This window comes from Thermobia domestica, chromosome 8, assembly GCF_964235325.1.
Source record: "Thermobia domestica chromosome 8, izTheDome1.hap1.1, whole genome shotgun sequence".
NCBI lineage: Eukaryota > Metazoa > Arthropoda > Insecta > Zygentoma > Lepismatidae > Thermobia > Thermobia domestica.
The window spans coordinates 258,674,673-258,691,373 of NC_137461.1; the positions used below are offsets into that span (position 1 = coordinate 258,674,673).

General features: G+C 34.0%; 1 protein-coding gene across 1 annotated transcript in view; it reads right to left on the minus strand.

Moving 5' to 3' along the window:
- RasGAP1 (Ras GTPase activating protein 1) overlaps nt 1-16,701 on the minus strand; it is a 91,590-nt gene that overhangs the window by 19,713 nt on the left and 55,176 nt on the right. Inside the window, 3 exon segments of the mRNA XM_081769663.1 lie at nt 914-1,038; nt 7,893-7,999; nt 14,642-14,715. Of these exon segments, the coding sequence (XP_081625789.1) occupies nt 914-1,038; nt 7,893-7,999; nt 14,642-14,715 (306 nt within the window).

The window sequence follows — 16,701 nt, forward strand, 5'->3', positions numbered from 1 at the left end:
TTTACTAATTTTCGGGGGGGGGGGAGCTTTGCCTGAAAATGTGAAAATTCTGCAAGATATTTAATATATTTTACTATAGTAAGTAAAATTTCGGGGGAGGGGCTTAAGCTTGGAAGCCCCCCCCCCCTAAATACACCACTGGTGATATCCATTGTGATACTACGTTGCACCATATTGTTATTTACACAATCTCCTCACTTCTTTGGTCGGCCTCGCGCTACTTTCTCGATTCAGTTCTATAGCACCCATTCGGTGAGCTACACATTCTGAAGGTCTTCTTTTTACATGTCCAAACCATCTCAGTCTACTTTCTTGCAGTTTTTTTCTACTACTGGTCTCACCTTTACTGTTCCTCGGATCACTTCATTCGTGATTTTGCCTTCCCACCTCGCTCCACAAATCCACCACACAGGGTGTCTACTAAAATTTCGTGACTTTTTCGTGACCTTTTCTTTACCAAATCATAAAATTTCCTAATATTTTCAAGAGCGAATTAGGCCGAATTTTCATCCATGCGATTAAAACATACTTTGCTTGCGATTTGGTAGTGTCTAAAGCCGATCATAAACATTTTTGGTGGTGAACTTTGACGTTTTATAGAACAAAATTTTCCAATCTGCACTTACATTTGAACAGTAAAAAAAAAAAAAAAAAAAAAAAAAAAAAAAAAAAAAAAAGGCTAAATTTCGAGACTTTTTCGTGACCGATTGACACCCTGCCGCATCATCTTCATCTCCGCAACATGCAACTTTTGTTCCTCTCTTAACTTCGTAGTTTAACATTCTGCTCCGTATAATATGGCAAGTCTCACTACTATTTTATAAATAGAAGTTACTCAGAATACATAACAAAAATGTATTAACAAAAAACAACAAAATACTACGAGCAGTCAAACTTTAAAGAGTCAACTTACTTGTACGTAAAGAGCGCGTTCTGCTTGTATTATTTGGAACATATTTTTCATCTTGAAAGAATCTTCCTGTAACCTTTCCACAGCCAGTATGTTCTCCAAAGGAATTCGACATAATGGTTCCTTACCTTTAAAATATAATAAAATTTAACATTAATTGATTAATTGATTCAAGTTTAATGGGCACGTCAGCATCGAGTTATTTGTCCCAGTAACGATCAACACGACTGATCAAACACAGACTGCCGTAAGCAAAATTTAAAAACGAACATATCAAAATAGAACAAAAAATAGTGCAAACAATATTTAGTAATAAGAGTAACAATAGAGAAAATAAAACAATAATAATATATAATAATAATAATAATAATAATAATAGAAAATATATAATAATAACAAATGGATAAAAAGTCAGAAATTAACGTTTGAGGTAAACTTTTCCACGTGGGCCCAATTGTAACGTACCCTTTTACCGGTACTTTACATTGTTATTGTTTTGCCCGTTACTTTGCATTGTTATTGTTGTGCTGTTGTTTTGTTAAGTGGCCCCCGTTTGGTATAGTCTTGCCATTAGTTCAAATACACGTTTTATTTGTTTTTACGTGTTAGCTATTAACGTTAGTTATTGAATTGTTTTTTTTTTTTTTTTCTATTAATACAAGTCACCGCAGGGTTATTCCATAACTGTACACTACATTCACATATAACTAATATCAATTACAAATGATTTTTGACGTCATATAAAATCATTCTAAATGTTCTAAGTAAAGTCTATTCTGTGTTTATATTGCCATAATAACAGAAAGATTTTTTTATTCTCTAAATCTTACCCCGTGATGTTAGTCTGTATTTTGTGATGATTACATAATCAACCATCGACAATCGATGTTTACTTATTGCTTGCGCGTTGCATGCTGGGTAGTAAAAATAAACATGGCGCCTTCCACCGTTTACGCTCTGAAGAGGTGGGGGGCGTCTATTGGATCATCTACACTTGATGGAACGGAGAAACTAGGTGATATACATAAATACTTTATTTTTAGCTTGAGTAATCATTTGTGTAGTTAAATATATTATATATATAAATACTTCATTGAGTTTTAACATTTAGGAAATTAATTATGATAAAATGTTAGTTATTATAATAAGAGAAATACGGTGTAGCCTGGGTTATGTAGTTGCCAGGTAATGCATGACGCTCCACCATTTTTCATTTGAAGTGAAATAAGTGACGCTGTAGGCCTCCGTAAAACCTTCGAAATTTTATAGCCCAAATTGGCTTATTTTAGGATCAAAGTGTACAAAATTTAATCTGGACTAACACATAAAGTATTTAGGCAAAGAAATGTGGAGGTCCTACTCGAAATTTTAATCAAACAGTTTTGGATAAAATGCGTCACTAGAAGATCGACTCAGCCTTGGATGAAAATCGTCGGGCAGCCGGTCATTTGGCTGTAGACATCACCGGTGACAGTCCTGGATCAGGCTCCTTCATGGAAATGTAGAGGTTTGCTCGAGGAGGGTTCTGGTGAGGTAGACAACCTTTAAGCAGGTAAAATCAAGTTTTACCTTTTTTTTTTTTTTTTTGTTTGACTTATTGGGACTGAGAACAACCTAATATACGGTACCATTTTGTGTTTCAAACTTTGAAATTCTGAAAACATTAATTGCTTAAATTTTATTTTCATCGGTACTCAAGTAATATGACAGTCATGTGTGAATAGTGCTTTTTGCTGCGTTACGCATCTTCTGGTCTCGTCTTAATATTATCGCTAATTCGCTAATATTATTATCAAAAATTCTATTATGCATTAGTACGACTATAGAATTAGCTTCCAGTACGAAAATTTTACCGGCTTAATTCAATGACTTAATTCGAAAGTTTAGGTTAGCTTCGGCATGGTCAAATAACTTGTTTTTTTATCTCTTCTGAGTAATGCGATGTATCAATTGATCCATATAATTAAATGAAATACTAATAGTATGATAAGGAGGGTAATAAACATTTTTTTTTGTATTTATTTCATCTTCATTTGTATATAGTACATATTCATTAATAGAGAGAATCAATGTAGTGTTTGTAAAATGTGACCCATGGCATAGGAGCCAGTATTATAATATGCTACACATGTTTGAGTTATGAAACGATTCCCAAAGTGGAATGATGATGTAGTATACGTATGGGCACGTGCAAGGAACATTTTATGCTATCACCTTATTTCTAATTAGTACTTTGTACTCTCCTGAGTTTAAATGAATCATAAATGGATCAATGCCTAATAATATGAAATAGTAGTAGCCAAACATCGCATGAATATTGTCTCACTAAAATATAGTAACTTATATTGATATGTTTGATCTAAAATATTAACTTATATTGATATGTTTGACCTGCCAGAAGACGCTATTAATAATGTAATGTATCATGTATCTGTTTATAGTTTTTTTTTCTCTCTTTTCTTCCTTGTACTGGAAAGCTATGAATATGTAAATTTTGTTACAATACTAACGTGGTTATTGAAATCTATGTAGTCATAAAATGTGAAAACTGAAACAATACAAAGTCAAGATATTTGAAAGCTAATAGATTCTGAAATCAATAACCTTGGTAAATTGTAATTCGATTTTTTTTCTTTCTTTTAATCTTCTTTCTTTGAATCAATAAATGATAATCTCCATTTTTGAATTTATAATTCCATTCCAGAAATTCATATTGAATACCTAGATTATTTGATAGTAATAAGGTACATTTTTAAGTTTGTGTCTAACATGTGCTAGATTGCACATCTACTAAAATCTCATTGAGGGTCTACCGCTACAGCAAGAACCTGTGATAAATGTTAAATTCTTGTTGCGCGTGTAAATTAGAAATCATTATTAATTTTCATTCTGATTTTTAATATTGGGTTAAGTTAGTCAAGCTACTGAATCTAAAATATGTTGAATTTTTTTTTTTTCAATCCAATCTGAGATTTTGTTTGGTATATTCTCATTTATTTTTATGACGTGAAATTGAACGTTACACAATCACTGTTCACTCAATATCTATCAAGTCATCTTCCAGCATATCAGATTTCAAAGAAACTACAAGTGGATTACAAACAGGTGGAGATTTTGTTCTTTTCGGGGAAAGAATCGCATCATTGAGCCGGCATATATGGTGGCTAAGTTTATGTCTGTGATATAAAATGAGCAGTAAAGAGCTGGAGATCGCCGAAGACAAACATTAATAGAAACACCTGAAGTTTTTAGGAGTTCGATAGTCGATTTGACTGAGATCTAAATTTCTGGATTTTTGTAATAAAATTTAAAAATGCAAATGTTAATCCACAAACAGAAACAACGTGATTTAATTGTCTTTATTAATGTGTGTGTGTACAAGAGCGCCAATTGCAAGCAGATGGCAGCATATTACTCCTATCTTTTCAATGTATGCTTCACGAAGCGACAGTAATAATACGTAAATCAAATTCAAAAGATGAATGTTAAAACGTTGCCCATGGACAAATTGAATCAATAATTATAGGAAGCATCTGTGCACTTTTTCCTCTTAATATTTTGTGTCGTTTATTATTAAAAGAGTTTTAATTACCAGAAGTATGTTGCTGAAGTGTAACACACAGTGTCGTTAACAATGAATGAAGAAAAGCATGGACTCTATTTGTCTTTGGGGAAAGTTCTCATCCATTTTTGACTAGGTATGAATTAATATTTAAATGAAATGAAATTCCTAGTTTTCCAAATCGTGGTTATGTTCTTTTGGCTAACGGAGGCTGATGATTAATGAAACTGGACGTTATGACAGAAGCGAGGAAATGAGAATGTGGGAGTAAACGGAAGAATTCCGAGAAAACTCACAGACACGATGCTGCCCACCACACACTCACATGATCCAAGATCGAATTAGAGAGCTCTTACAGCAGAGATGAGCGCTCTACATCGTGCCCCCAGACAGTAACCGCTAACAGGTGAAGTAGTAGTCTAATCTGAAGAATGATAATTCAAAAAAAACCTAACACCAAAAGTCAAATTGCGACTGTTTTTTGACTTTCGTGTTGTATTTTTTCTGATTTCTTGGCTTTTTCATGAACGATACACACATGATACGTGTAATGGTCCCTTCTTCTTCTTCGTATCAAAACCTGAGACTTAATCCCAAGAGACGCTTACATAATATAAATAAAATATGTTTATTAAGGGTAATTAGCAAAACAAATATAACTTAATCATAATACCCAAGGTTCAGGGAATTTTATATAAATTAGGCTTTTCCAATTAGAGCAAATTTTATTCAGGAAACCAAAAAAAGAGAATTTTCCCTAGTGGGATTAAAAGTTTCTTAATTAATAAAATTGAGTTCTCTAATTTGTTCAGTTGCCTAAAAAAAATTAGGTTCACCTCTTAGAACTAGAGGTCACCGCCTACTTAATGCCTTAAATTCTGCTTGCTTCAGTCCGAAAGCGTTCAATCCAAGAATAATTAAGATTTATCTAAAAGAGATTCTGAACATGCGTTCTCGTACAAGCCATCATAAACCTCGAATTCTCGAAAGACAGCCCCAACATTCTGAGCACTGTCTGGCCTAAAATTTCTAATTCAGGTATTGCCCTTTATTGGACAAACCTTCAGGAAAATAAACTGGCTATTAATCATTAATCAGGGAAAAAAGGAAAATAGGGAAGTTTCCTTCATCTAGGAAATTTCCTTCACCTTCATTCAAGGCTCGGTAATAGGAAACAATCTCAAACCCCACAGCCTGTCATCCCCCTACGTGAGGAATCAGCTGTGTAAAATAATCTAATCCAGCTAGTCAAACACAACTGACTGTTTAAAAAAAAAAAAAAAAAAAAAAAAAAAAAAAAAAAAAAAATCGGCTCCGGTTGCCATAGCAACGGCCTTCCCTAAAATTCAATCAAAATTCCTGTAACAGCCAGCGCCCAAAAACGGACGTTGCCTACAATAGATCTAATGATCCCTACTAAAATACATTTCACACAAAATTCCTATCCGGGAATCACACCTATTCTTAGTCTAAACCCCAAGGACATACAACCAGAAATTAAATGTTCCGATTCGTATTCCTCTAATATAAATCTAAAACTTGGTCCTAAGCCACAGCCATCTCCTCGGCTGCACCCTCGCTACTGACTTAAAAAAAAAAAAAAAAAAAAAAAAAAAAAAAAAAAAAAAAAAAAAGTCGCGAAGAAAAACGAGACCTCGGGAGCACGGAGGCTTCTCCCGAAAGAAAATTCCGTCTCAACTGCCTGAAAAGAATGAAGAATCTGCCGTCCCTATGCTATTTTCCTTCTTTCTTATATACTATTTTACAACCTCCCCCTCTCCGCAATAACGAGAGAAGCTGTCGTTCTGCTTAGCAGTGTTTCAAACTAAGCTACCAAAACAAAACTTTAGCCTGCTTTGGAATTATTTTCTCTAAAGCTGTAAAAGATATTTTTTGATTAACATACACACACACAATTATATATATATATATATATATATATACATTCAACAATATACAAAATGATCAAACAGAAAAAGTATATGTATATTTATATAAATGATTAATAAGTATTTACCATATTTTATCATGTTTTTACCAGCGCTGGTACTAACTACTAATTATATATGTATTAATAAAACCAAAGAAAATGATATGAACATTAAAATACTTTAAAATATATGTAGATATATACAAAAACTAGCAATGAGCCTGAAAGTGCTCATTGCATGCGAGATGCGTTCGAGTTCTAAGGTCTTCTTTTTCTTTTTTCAAGTACTATGAGCAGATGGAAGGATGTAGTTAATCTTAAAATACGCGGACACTCTTTGTGAATTTGTGATATACAAGATAGCACAGTGCAGTGCTCATAGTTCCTATAGCCGCTGATAGAGTAAGCAGCGTATGATCGTCCATTTTCCCCACCTCTGTGATGTGGCAATTACCAATATTCATCAACAACACAGAAAAACATATGATGATGGTGTAATGGGACGTGAAAAATTTGCGTTCGTGGATACGGAAGTTTAAAGAGAGTAGAGCGAAGTTCGACCACGGACGAGTTGGACCGACATGACTGCGTGAGTGAAGAAAGTTATTACAGAGGACAGCCGATTACATGTGCGTGATATCGCCTTCTGTGATGAGATTATTCTGCATGAAGACCTGAAAATGCTACACTGTTGCCCACAATGCTGCACGGGCAGTAATGTGTCAATCAATGTTAACGCGTGACGACACAATCAAAGAGTTTTCTTTTCATCAATTGTCACAATGAAGAAGACATGGATCCCGATTTTCAATTCTGAAACGGAAATGGCAGCAATCCTCAATCATTGTGTTCCAGAGGACACTACAGTAATGGCTGCATCTTACGAACGTGTTTTGAAGACAGTTCATTCCAATACTGTAAGCAAAACAACCTGAGAAGGCTGCTCCTCTGATTTTTCATCAAGACATTGCTTCTGCTCTTCAGGCTCTCTTAACTTAGGATTTTCGTCGTAATAAGAACTTTGAAGTGGTGTCTCATGCTCCATATTCGCCACACTTCACTCCTAGCTAATTTTGGCTTTTTCCGACAACGAAGAACCTCTGCGTGGACGTTTATATTACAGTCGGGCCGCTCTGGCATAAGTGATTTAAAAAGTGACACAAGTTTCAATTTTCTGAGGTAAGTAGTTTGTGACGAAAGAAAATAACATCTAAAAACTTAAACGAATCTTGTATATGGCAATGTGAATTTCGCACTGTGTATCTATCTTCAGTTACATGTTTTCTACTTTCGTTTTTCTCTAAATTATATAATCAGAAAGCCTAAGTGCCTAGTTCTTTCTTTGAGTTTCGCGTCGAATGCTCCATCGCGAATATTCTTGAACGTGTTAAAAATAAAGGTGTATAAAAGTATGATTCTTGTATAGACACACAATGTCGATAAAACATTCATTGGTACAAATTACAAATGATATTCGGAATCTAGCTTACCTTTGGCTTTGGAATATGTCAGATCTTGAGTGGTGAGTCTAAAATAACGTTGCTTGAAATTTTTTCTACCGAACTTTTTCCTTCCCTGGGCCCGTTTAATCATTATCCTGCAATAAAAACCAAACTATCATTAGAAAAAAAAAGAAAAAAAAAAGAAAGAAAGAAAGAAAAGAGAAAACTATTAATATAATGTTTCAAAATCAAAGTTATTTTCTACTCCTAAGCTTTGATCTAATAGTGACTGCTTAATGGTATAGTACAGAGGTGGTAAACCAACAGCAACAGGCACAAATTATTATGTGAACAATCTTGAAATTGCCAGCATAACTTAATGTAATTTCTTCTTTTTAATGATATGTATAATTCTTGTGCGTATTGAATTGTGTTATGGTCATGGAAAAAGTCATACAAACATCTTAGATGTGTAACAGACGTATTCTCCTTTGTTATCACTCTGCAATATAACTGCACTTTGTAACTGTAACAGTAAACAAAAAAAATAAGTAGCTACAAACAACAGCTGTGTTGGAACTTTTCACCCATATTAGCGTCCCAAGAACATGTTATCTCAGCCGTTATTCCCTATTGAAATCGAAAGTAGTAGATCTTCATGATTCGTTATTGGATCCACACAATTCGGAATTTTACTATAGTTTCACAGAGTGAAACAAAAAATACTTGTTTCTGAAGTAGCGTTCATCTCCAAGATCAGGAACATTAATCTCTAATGATTGTTTCAAATAAATTAACAAATGATACTATCAAATTTCTCTTGTACGCCTAAGTATCAAAGCACCCTGATAACAGACATTAATAAAGAAGAGCGTTTTCTAAACGTAATATACAAGAATTATTTTTAAGTAAGGTTCTTTTTGCAAACACTGCCCAATCACTATTTCTTCTGCGTTCAAAGAAACATTTATTTTCTGAGATTTGTTATGAGTTATCTATTTTTCTTGCCGGTTAAAAATTTATCATAACGAACTAGTTTTGGATACTATTTTCATAGTACTGCCGCCTATAATCGTAAATTATTCACGGTCGTTTTCAGTGTTCAACAATATCCAAAACGCTTACCGCTAAGGAAGCTCTTCAGATGGCCGAAGCGGTGCTCACCGCTAGGCGCAAGGTCTGGACTCCTAGATGCGATTTGTCACGGATGTTCTTCCCACTTTCTTTGAACATTCTGATGCACTTTTGCACTTTACTGTCACTCATTGCATTGTCATCATACACTTCACATATTGGCGATGATTATACTCAACTGTCACGTTTCTTGTTCTTTGGAGCTGGATGACCGTGTTTTACAATCGGTAATTGGCTTGATTTTCTAAAAACATGTTAGTTAAACACTACGAAGCAAACACACTGGTGCTGTGAATGCAAATGGCGTTTAATTGAGCGCACAAGATGTAGGGAGCCTGCGTGCACATTTATTTTCAAGGGCACACAAAATTTCATACGATATTCACAAATTGACTTTACTTAAAAATAACCCTCGTATATACAATAATATCTACCTTCGGAAAAGAAAACACTTTTAAAAACAAAGTAAACTGTATAAACGTCTTCAATTATGCATGATTTACTCTCATCCGGCAGAAAAGACAAATGAGAGAAATCCTTAGCTTACAATTACAAAATGGAGGCTAAAGGAACATTTCAGTTTCTTTTTTTTCCCCAATTCTTTAGATCTTTCTTGTTATTTCTATTTTTCTTTCTGCATGTAAGCCTATCATAACGTTTGAAGGCATTCTTATAGTTTTTCTTTCTTTATTTACTAATTTCCCGTTCACTGCCACATTATCTAACAAATCTCTTAAGTTTCACGTACCTCTCATTGAGATTCTTCCGTTATAATTTTACAAGTTCATATGTATGTGTAAGTGATAAATATTCAATATTCTTGTAAATTTAAAAAGTAGGAACTCTCAATGAGTGAAATTGACTTGTAACATCTGCTCATAGTAGCACATACACACTGTTTCGTGTGTATCTTGAGAACGAATTGGATCGGAAAAATTTTTTTTCAGTTTAACATCCCACGATTATGCCCGTTAGGCTAAGGGAGACAATGATAAAGCAAGTGAATGATGACAGGAGAAATGGTGGAATGAAATGTGGGAAGAAACTGGAGTACCTCGAAGAAAAAAAAAAAGCTACGGAAACTATGTTGTTTTCTACATACTTGGCCGGGGATAGAACCAGGGACCCCACGCACCACAGTAAGCGCTCTACCACTCATGAAGTTATTTCCAGTTAAAGTTGAAGATTCTGACACTAGGCGACGCTACGGGTACAGCTGACGCAAAGCGTAATATACCTAAACGGAAAAAGACCTGCTGGTTTCAGAATGACGATATTAAAAGTGAACCCTACTTACACCAAAGGGTTACCCGTAGCATCGCACACCAAGGAAGGGTTAAAAAAAAAAAAAAAAAAGTCTACCACATCAATCGTTATTTTCTGTCCCAGAAAACGTAATATTCTTCTCTATTTTGTACTAGCTATAAATTAAGACAACTGAAGGCACACAGTAGAAAAGCATATTATATTTTCTGGGACAGCAAATAATTATTTATGTGGTGGACATTTTTAATCCTCCCTTGGTGTGCAATGTTACGCGTTATCACTGGTGGTACTTTTGGTGTACGTAAGGTTAAGAAGTTAGTGTTTGGTTGTGTAAATACTTTCAATATTTGTGTTATTTCCTATAATATTTAATTCCCATATATATCCTATTTTCAGGAAAATCTTGCTTCTTCCTTGTGATAATGCTGACATGTAGCAGCGAAAATTCGACGATTCACGTAATTGTTGTTGAACTAATTTTTAACAGGATACAGAAGAGTAATTTGAGTACCTTTTGATTTTACTTCTACGTGTCTCAACTTATATTTCACATTTATTATTATGGTTTCACCCTGCCATACTCCCAACCTTTTGTAATCGATACACATACAAAACTAACGAGATCCAGTAGAATACTTAGTGAGCAAGACCAGAATACACTATAACCTGTCACCAGTTCGATTGATGTTACTTATTTTAATCTAGTATATACACAGGCAAGGGCAGATCCAAGGAAGGGGGGGCTAAGAGGCTATAGCCCCCCCCCCCCGCTTGACTGTCAGGTTTGCACTGGATAAAATGGGCTTCAATTTTGCTTTACACTGGATAAAACGACAAACTATGGTTTAGCCCCTCCCTTGATCATATTCTGGATCCGCCACTGTACACAGGTAATTATCAGAACTTGTTAATATTTACTACGATGATAATTCAAATAACTAGACATAGAGCGTTCACCTCCGGTGCTTGGGGTCCCTGATTCGATCCCAGCTCGCGCCGTGTGGTGGACAAACACCGTGCTCGTGGATTTTCTCGGGGTTCTCCCGTTTCCTTCCACTTTTTTCATTCCTCTCTCATCATCACCGTCTCCTTCAGCCTAACCGGCATAACCGTAGGACATAAACCTTAAAGATTTCATTTCATATTTTTTTCAAATAACTAGACATATTCTGATCACTTAGGAGCACTATATTTCCAAATTATTGATAACCGCTTCTTAGCAATTACATACACTTCTAACAAACATTAACCTCTAGCAGTAGTCACATAAAACATTTATAAAATCGAAATTATTCAAGACATTTTTATAATATTTCTTGTTCTAACTCGTAGCTATTGCCAGATAAAATAACATTTTTATCCAACAAATTAACTAAAATAAAAGTAGTAAATGCATGTTATCGTTACAATGCATGTTATACGCTTATCTTCTTAATACTGCCATGTTTACAATAATAAAACATTCAGCCTCGTTCTCCAGAACTAAATCATGCTACACAAGTTATGTTAAAAGACGACTATGAGGAAAATTAGTAAAAGAATAATCTTATCTTAAAATCCTTTTCAAAAAAATGACTTGAAACCTCTTTCTATTTTGTTTATCTCCGGCAGACTGGGAACCAGATGGTGACTATAATTTAAATCAATATTTAATTTCATTATCTGGAGTATAACAATCCCTAGTTACCGTCTGAATTGAACCGAGAGCACGCATATGTGCTAGAGCCTTTCTATTTCAACTGTGTCTTCAGAAAATATGTGAAACAAACTCCGGCCTCAGCCCCGCCATCCTATCGATACTTTCCCTTTTGCTTTGGGGAAATAACCCTATCCGCACCAAACTATTGAAGGATCTCAGCTACAGCAACTTTTCCCTTCTTTTTCTAAGGAGATATGGCAAACACACATCGACAGCAGCGCCAGCAGGGGTACACTTGAAATAGAAACACACTAACCATTTACTACTTGGTGAATCCACAAGATTCTGAACACTCACGAACATGCGCTACACTTTTCCCTACATTTTATCTATTTTAGCTGAATACTAATCCTTTAGACGAAGTGTGACGAAGCTCAATGGAATATTTTGAGCATGAACTTCAGTTTAAGTTAAGATTGTTCTTTCATTCCTTTTGTCCTCTGAGCATTATTAGATGTCAAAACACTGGTTTGTGTGAGAGAGGTTTCGTTACTTAATGACTGTTACTTTGTAAAATCATTTTCTAATTACTAAATAAAGAATAGTCATTTATGGAAATACATACCTCCTTCGTCTCAGCACAACGCAGCTTAGGAATAAAAATACATGCATTAATAATAGAAATATATATATGTGTGTGTGTGATGTGTGTTACACATATTATAATGTAGAATGAGCAACACTTAATCTTAAAGCGTTTATATTTAAAAATTACCATTATTTATTCCAATATACTATTATTACTACTTTATTCGTTCAGTTTATTGTTTAAAACAAAACATATGTTGTCAGAATACAAATAACAATATGTGAATTTTTTTGTGTATGTAACTATAGAAATTATCACCACTGAAGCTCCAATTTAAATTTAATTTTTAGATTTAAAACTTAAAGGTGGATGATATAGTGTGTCTGTAAAAGGTGATACGGCTGACGGCATCAGAAAGAATATCAACAAGTGGGTTTAAGGTAAAAGAAATTTGCTTTTATTTTGAATAGTTGTAAATGTTTAAACGATGAATCATATATGACATTCTTAAAATTTATTTTTGTTAGGAAGTTATTGTAACGCGCTAAAAAATTTTATTAATCTAATTTTAGAGTTTTATTTACTAACTTTTTGTTAAAATATGTTTCGTTACTTTAGTTGTGAAAAGTATAACATTAATTCAACTAAAAATACGCGGACAGACCAAACGTTCTTTCCCTCGTCATGACATAAATGTACTAGGCGTTTGAAATTCTACACAACTATAAGCTGTATCTCAAAAGTCATCATGCTAATTAATATCTTTACAGGTCCTGGTGAACTGGAGTTAATGGATCGAAACTAGGAGACAATTATGTTGGACAAAATTTGAGTTTCGAGCCGATTAGCTTTTGCATCTTCAAGAGAAATGTATACAAATATCCTTGAGGATTCACACGATGTTCAACAAGATAATTAAAAATGTGGACGCACAAGTCTTCAAGATGATCCGTGGCAGCAATTATTGATCTGTGGTGGCAAAAGTGGAACAGAAAGTGCTTGAAGATTCATGTTGATGTTTGTTACTTAGCTCGGAAAACAAATATCAATAAAGAATCAGAGCACAACTTGTTGCATAGCATCTTGAATATGAACGTGGTGACTTAAGGTGGGTTCCCAGGATGATACCTTACCAAAAACAAAATATGAGGAATGTGTACGAAGCATCTTGGTATGTGTAAAAGTCATTCAACAAGGCCATGCAGTGTGTGGAAATACAGATTGGATTATTTATAAAAAAGTCTACTATAACAGCGGCTTGTGCAAAAATTATCAACACTGTTAAAGGAACAAAAGGGTGCTTCCTATGTAAATTTGTTACTACTAGCTGACAATGCATCTGAAACTGTAATTCTATTTTCTGTCGTGTCTATAAACTTTGCTCTGTCCGCCGCATTTACCATGCATCGAATATTAATTCCTTCTTATAAAGATGTCTTCATTATTATACGACGTTTTTACTCAAGTAGGAAAACCGGTATTGCAGGGCTTATTCATAAATGTGGAAGTGTATGGCCATAGGAGCTGGTTATTGAAAAAATGAGAGACAGTGGATGAAATTTGAGATACCCTAGCACATCCGAAACCAAGTCAGGATAAGAACTTCTGGCCTACCCTATTATTAATTTTTACGTTTGTATTGGTACTTTTATTACATTGTTTATTATTACTGAATCAATTATTATGTCATATTTGCTCATTAAACAGATTTAACTATCATTAAGTTTCCCTTTCAACACAGTTAAGTAAATAAACATATATATATATATATATATATATATATATATATATATATAAAATGAACACTGCAGAACTAACGAAATGTATATTACAACTTAGAAAAAACTGGCAGGAATGATTATATTAGGCGAAGAATAAGTAAGTGTTTTATTAATTTGTAACTCCGAAATTTGATTTGATAAAATCAAATATATATAAGATTGTCCTACTAATAAGACAGTGAAAACAGCTATTTAAAAAAAAAAAAAAATGATTCGCACTTATTTAAAATTGCTTATGATGCTTTCAATTAAAAATACAATTAATTTTGTGTGTATTTATTTCTAAAGGTATTTGTCACACAAGAAAACTGTCAAAAGTGTATTCTACGGAATATCAGCGGGGGAAAAAAGAGCAAGCCGTATTACCACACAATATCCTAGAACTTACCCTTCTTTAAGCACCACTGGAGTATCCAGAGTCCGATCACACGGATTTGATGAAGCAGATATTATTTCCAAAAACTGTAAACAAAATGTCCAATATTACAGGTAAAGAACACTTACAACAATTACTTAAAGAGGTAATAGCATGTATATCAAATAATCATAAGCAATAAGTAGACGATCAATAAGATCAAAGAATGTAAATTTCTCAAGGGATACGTAGTGAAGGTGAAAATTTGTCGCTGAAATGTATGCGTTGGGATTGCTAAAGGTCAGTTCTCCAACTTGTTATGATTAATATTCAGAACACTTTAATAAACATCAAATGCTACAAACCAACTAAAATATACATTATTGTGATAACGCACATTTTAGTTTAACTATTTTAAAATCACTTTAACAATACAATTTGAATATTGGATTTATTTATTTCAGCTTCAATCTCCAAGCTTCTCAAATTAACATGTATACCAGGGAGAGCCAATCTTTTTAAGTCTGAAGGCTACCTGACATTTTAAAAATCACTGGCGGTCTAATTATCTGTTCACATCGACCGTGATAAACACGTTGGTCAGCCCTAGCATATACCGTACTTGATAGCGTATAAAATGCCACTATTTTCAGCATTCAACTTCGAGGAAAAAATATTTTCACCCACATTATTACTATTACAGGGTGTCTACCAAAATTCCAAAATGAAATTTCGTGACTTTTTCTTTACCAAATCATAAAATTTTCTAACATTTTGAAGAGCGAATTAGGCCGAATTTTTATACATGCGATAGAAACGTACTTTGCTTGCGATTTGTCATTCCATATCTCCATTGTCATTCCATATCTCCTCAATAAACAACTAATTTTGTTACAGTTACAAGAGTATGAATGCTGTTAGTGCTTTCGTCCGTTACTCTGCACGATAACTCTTGAACGAATGCATTTTTTATTTTAATTAGATACCAAAAGCTATCTAGGCCGAGTTCTTTAATGGAGTCAATCCGTTAACATCTTAACGCATAACGGTAAGTTCAACGATAGCTATCTACATCCCATACATGTACGCGATTTTTTTGTTTTTGCAATAGATAGCTGGAGTGATTCTCCTGATCGAGTTCTTTTATCAGGGTGTCTACCAATCTAATATAAATAAAACAGAGTTAGTATGTGTGTGTGTGTTTGTCTGTCTGTCTGTGTGCGGCCTGGGGACCAGACGAGTGGACCGAGAGTTACCAAATTTGGGTCACGGGTACCTTGGTCCTGGCCCAAGACCACGACGAAGCGTTTTTAATTTCGAACCGGGGGGATGGGGGGATGTTACTTTATGAAATGAGTAAGGAAGAATTTGGCTAGTGTTAGTAGATTAAATTACTCTTATTGTAAACTATCCGGAATAGTATATCTCAAGTAATCAAACTTGTATTGCTCCCTTTTGTTCACGCAACGGTTTAATTGAATTTGTAATGGCACGCTATCGATAGTCATCATTATGAAAGACTATAGGTGACACTTATTAAAGCCCTTGAGTCGCCACTAGAAACATTGTTCTAGAAAATATACTTCAACGCATCCAGATTCGTTGAACGAGTTGACCTTACCCCAGAGAGCAGACATAAGAATGTATAGACCTTTGTGTATAAGGGTAGTTGGTTTAAAGGATTATGACATGAAACATATACTCTCTATATGCAAACATACTTAACTACTGAAAACCAGCAACAAAGTAGTTTCAAATTTTATGGTTTATATTTTGTTTTCAAAATAGTAAGGTCCAATAATAATCAATTACAATAACTAAAACATTTCCTGAACTGACAAACGTATTTCAAATTATGTCATAATTTCGTTATTTTCCATCATCGTCATTAATCTTCAACTTTAGATGTTGGTCATGATCATAAATAATTGCTTAGACTTCTTTCTTCGATGACTTTCAGATGTATTGACTTCAGTTAGTTAACTTTCATGAATTATAAATTAAAATAATTGTGTTTGTTATCTTGTAGCTTAATATATATAAAACAATTATATGTGTTATTTAGATTCCTTAATTATTTTATCATTTCACTT